General features: G+C 54.4%; 3 protein-coding genes across 3 annotated transcripts; 1 reads left to right on the top strand and 2 right to left on the bottom strand.

Moving 5' to 3' along the window:
• Positions 1 to 292: 292 nt before the first annotated feature.
• GUITHDRAFT_149650 (hypothetical protein) lies at positions 293 to 769 on the bottom strand (the record flags this gene model as incomplete). Its single annotated transcript, XM_005817761.1, has 2 exons — positions 293 to 433; positions 476 to 769. Coding segments are annotated over 2 exons (435 nt in total), but the record flags the coding sequence as incomplete, so codon positions are not given.
• A 269-nt stretch (positions 770 to 1,038) lies between these two features.
• GUITHDRAFT_156739 (hypothetical protein) lies at positions 1,039 to 2,582 on the top strand. Its single transcript, XM_005817760.1, has 8 exons — positions 1,039 to 1,597; positions 1,652 to 1,706; positions 1,758 to 1,831; positions 1,874 to 1,930; positions 1,978 to 2,066; positions 2,121 to 2,235; positions 2,280 to 2,422; positions 2,478 to 2,582. Exons 1-8 carry the CDS (start codon positions 1,259 to 1,261, stop codon positions 2,554 to 2,556), a joined length of 951 nt encoding a protein of 316 aa, XP_005817817.1. The 5' UTR covers positions 1,039 to 1,258; the 3' UTR covers positions 2,557 to 2,582.
• GUITHDRAFT_156738 (hypothetical protein) lies at positions 2,581 to 3,021 on the bottom strand. The gene is made up of 2 exons (XM_005817759.1): positions 2,899 to 3,021; positions 2,581 to 2,824 (listed from the first exon to the last, which is right to left on the bottom strand). Exons 1-2 carry the CDS (start codon positions 2,967 to 2,969, stop codon positions 2,725 to 2,727), a joined length of 171 nt encoding a protein of 56 aa, XP_005817816.1. The 5' UTR covers positions 2,970 to 3,021; the 3' UTR covers positions 2,581 to 2,724.
• Positions 3,022 to 3,778: the final 757 nt, after the last annotated feature.

Here is a 3,778-nt window from a genome sequence, read left to right as displayed (position 1 = left end):
CAGCACCTGCCGACGCTCTCACGCTCCATACCACTGCCATACCCCCAAGCCTGCTCCTCCTCCTCCCTCCTCCTCCTCCTCCTCCTAACCACCAGTACCACCATCAGCACCGACCACCACCAACAACAACAACAACAACAACAACAACAACAACAACAACAACAACAACAACAACAACAACAACAACATCATCATCATCATCATCATCATCCGCGGCCGCCGCCTCTACCTCCGCCTCCTCCCCCCTCCCCTTCCCCCTCCTTCCTCTCCTCGCTTTCCTCCTTTCCTCTACCTCGTAGGCTTCAGAGATGAGCTTGAACTTCGCCTCTGCCTGCGGATCCTCCTTGTTCTTGTCGGGGTGACATTCCTTGGCGACCTTGTAGTATCCTACTCTGATCTCCTTTGCCGTCGCTCCCCTGCTCACTCCAAGGATCTGCCGCCATGTTCATGCCAGTCAACAGCAGTCACTGGGCACCTGGTAGAAGTCCTCCTTGCTCGAGCCCTTGGGGCTGAACAGCCGCGTCGTCAGCTGCACTACAGCCTCCTTGACCTTGGTTTCGTTCTTCCCCGTCCCTAGCCCCTCGTCCTTGCCTCGCATCCATTGCCCTCCTCTGAGTGCGAGGGAAGGAAAGGGGGTCATGCAGGAGGATAGGCTCCTGTGCACCAGAGGAGGAGCAGGGTGTCGCTGCCACCCCTGAGCGACGTGAAGGCATTGAACGGATTGAATGAAGAGCAGAAGAAAGTCTGCGGAACCGCGTGGGAGGGGCATGGAAGATGCCGAAAGATGTCCTCAAGGGAAGACGAGAACCAGACCGAGCTGCTAACGTAGACAACCACTTCCTCCTCTTCCTCTTCCTCTTCCTCTTCCTCTTCCTCTTCCTCGTCAGGCGCACGGGCTGAGCATGCCTCCGCTGTTCTAGAACTGCTGAAGGCAGCGAAATTCTTTATGACTAACTTCATAGACCTGATTTGCTGCCCTAGCCATCGGCACCGTCCGGATACTGGCGTAACCGTCTGCAACGGATCACCACCCAAAATAGCGTTGCTACTGTCGATGGCAGCAACATGGAAGGGAGAGGAAAGGCGCTGACCATGAGAGAGGAAGGGAGGAGACGAGTAAGAAGCGATGAGCATGCCGTCTGGGCAACCCTCTCCCAGATGCAGTCGCCGCAAGTTTGATGAAGACCTCAAGGTTTGCAGCCCATGAAACCCGAGTAAGTGTAGGAGGTAAGCGTGAGCCCAGTTGGATCCCAAGGGCATGACCCGCCAGCATCTCTCGGACGAGCCCAGTCACGTCGTCGTCAGTCACGTCGTCATCAATCACGTCGTCCCGACTCTCACCGACTCCTCCGCTCGCGCCATCACCGTATCAACCCATCAGTCGAGCGGACAGCAGGCTCTTGAACTCGCTCGAGCCAAGGAGGGATGGCAGTGGGAGGAGAGTGCACGAGCTGAGGTAGCAGCTGAGGTAGCAGCTGAGAAGCACTTCTCCTGCTGGTCCTCGTTTCATCCTCCAGCAACTCGGCCCATGAGCCGTCAAACGGCCATGCAACCCCGCGACACTTTTGCGCGGGGGTTGCGGACTGCGACGATGCTGGTAATGCAGACCTTGAGCTCAGAGGAGGCGATGAGTGACTGGCGATGGCTGCAGACCTCCTCTCTTCTCCTCTTCCTCTGCGTCCTCGCGTTCCAACACTCTCCGCACGGTAACGCTAGGCTACCAGTGGATTCATGTCTCTCCGCTTACTGGCCAGCAGCTGACCTTCTTCCGAGCCTCTCTGCTGCTTCTACCCAGCAGAGTCATCCGGATGCTGCCCAGGCTGCGGAACAGGTGAGGGAGGCAGGAGGGGGTAGCATTTCTGACGTGCCTCAGGCCAGCAACAACGCGATGCACTGGGAAGCGAAGGTGAAGCAATACTACCAGCAGCAGGTGGCTGACTCGCCTCCTCCCTCCCCTCACCTGACGCCTCGTGGCAGTACAAGCAGGGAAAGATAGCGCAGGTGCCTCTCATACCAGACCTCAACTCTCATGCCCCGTCGAGCACCCTGCAGCCCTCAGCTGACAGGTCTTCCTCCTCCCGTCCTGCCTTGTTGTCTAACGTGCCACGTCACGCCTTCAGTCGCTTCAAGCCTCCTCCGCCTGTTACTCTTCCCAAGCCGAAGCCCTACCGCAACCCATGCACGACATGCAAAGCCATAGACGTCGGCGAGCACGCGACCAAGCAGGTGTCGCCGGTGAGACTTACCCGTGTAACGCGCATCCTTGACACAAGAAACAGATACAAGACGAGAAGCAGCCGAGCGAGCGAGCTACCCCCGCCAAGACTGACCATCACCATGATCATCGGCACTCCGAGCCTGCCAGCAGCCCCACTGAGGAGCACGAGGAGACGAAACCTTCTTCCTCAGACCCTCGGCTATGGTGAGCTGCTGCCTTGACTGTCCTTGCCGAGATGCGCTGACGAGGAGAGGAACAGGATCACGCTCTTGTGCTGTATGTTGATGATCGGAATCATCATGACTCACTCGTCACTCTTTTCCGAGCCACGGGATTGATTTTCTTTTATTCTTTCCATTCTTACAAGCTTCTAGTAAAGCTTCAAGATCTTTGAAGAGGAAAATTCATGGAGAGAAGAATGCGGGAAGCAGTGTCAGGACAGGAGGAGATCTGTAGAGGGGCATGAAGATGAACTGAAAGGGAAGAGGGGAGAGGCAGCCGAGTCGTCAGAAATCAAGGTCATCCAACTGTGAGTCAGTCTTCATCATATCGGATACGGTGTCGTAACGAAAGCGCTGATCCATCTCCATCACCTCCCGATTGTTCCTGAAGAAGCTATCATCTCTCTCTCTCTCCTCCTCTCCTCACCTCATCATCTCTCTCTCTCCTTCTCTCCTCACCTCATCGTTCGCCAAACTACCCACAGCAAGAGCCCGATCACCGCGACAGCGACGATCTCCGACAACTTCATGCCACTCCGAGGTCTCCAGGCGCTCCTTCAGCGACCCGACGGTGCATGCGGCTGGCGCACATGCGTCAGCTCAACAAGATCCAAGACAGTAGATGATCTTTAGTACTGTCTTCTTCTGATCATGAAATCAATCTCTACTGTCTTCCTCTGATCATGAACCAACCTCTACTGTCTTCCTCTGATCATGGATCAACCTCTACTGTCTTCCTCTGATCATGAACCAACCTCTACTGTCTTCCTCTGATCATGAACCAACCTCTACTGTCTTCCTCTGATCATGAACCAACCTCTACTGTCTTCCTCTGATCATGAATCAACCTCTACTGTCTTCCTCTGATCATGGATCAACCTCTACTGTCTTCCTCTGCTCATGAACCAACCTCTACTGTCTTCCTCTGATCATGAACCAACCTCTACTGTCTTCCTCTTTACTAGCGTAAGTGCTCGTACTGTCTTCCTCTGATCATGAACCAACCTCTACTGTCTTCCTCTGATCATGCACCAACCTCTACTGTCTTCCTCTGATCATGCACCAACCTCTACTGTCTTCCTCTGATCATGAACCAACCTCTACTGTCTTCCTCTGATCATGGATCAACCTCTACTGTCTTCCTCTGATCATGAACCAACCTCTACTGTCTTCCTCTGCTCATGAATCAACCTCTACTGTCTTCCTCTGATCATGAACCAACCTCTACTGTCCTCTTCTGATCATGAACCAACCTCTACTGTCTTCCTCTGATCATGAACCAACCTCTACTGTCTTCCTCTGATCATGAATCAACCTCTACTGTCTTCCTCTGATCATG

Source organism: Guillardia theta, assembly GCF_000315625.1.
Source record: "Guillardia theta CCMP2712 unplaced genomic scaffold GUITHscaffold_590, whole genome shotgun sequence".
Lineage (NCBI taxonomy): Eukaryota > Cryptophyceae > Pyrenomonadales > Geminigeraceae > Guillardia > Guillardia theta.
This window is presented reverse-complemented; position numbering and strand designations above follow the sequence as displayed.

What these genes read in the sequence shown, in the direction of transcription:
- GUITHDRAFT_156739 (XM_005817760.1), top strand. Translation starts at nt 1,259, where the DNA reads ATGACCCGCCAGCATCTCTCGGACGAGCCCAGTCACGTCGTCGTCAGT. An exon ending in CTGCAGCCCTCAGCTGACAG is followed by an intron (nt 2,067 to 2,120) that starts GTCTTCCTCCTC and finishes TCACGCCTTCAG; the next exon opens with TCGCTTCAAGCCTCCTCCGC. An exon ending in CGACCAAGCAGGTGTCGCCG is followed by an intron (nt 2,236 to 2,279) that starts GTGAGACTTACC and finishes CACAAGAAACAG; the next exon opens with ATACAAGACGAGAAGCAGCC.
- GUITHDRAFT_156738 (XM_005817759.1), bottom strand. Translation starts at nt 2,969, where the DNA reads ATGAAGTTGTCGGAGATCGTCGCTGTCGCGGTGATCGGGCTCTTGCTG. An exon ending in GTAGTTTGGCGAACGATGAG is followed by an intron (nt 2,825 to 2,898) that starts GTGAGGAGAGAA and finishes TAGCTTCTTCAG; the next exon opens with GAACAATCGGGAGGTGATGG.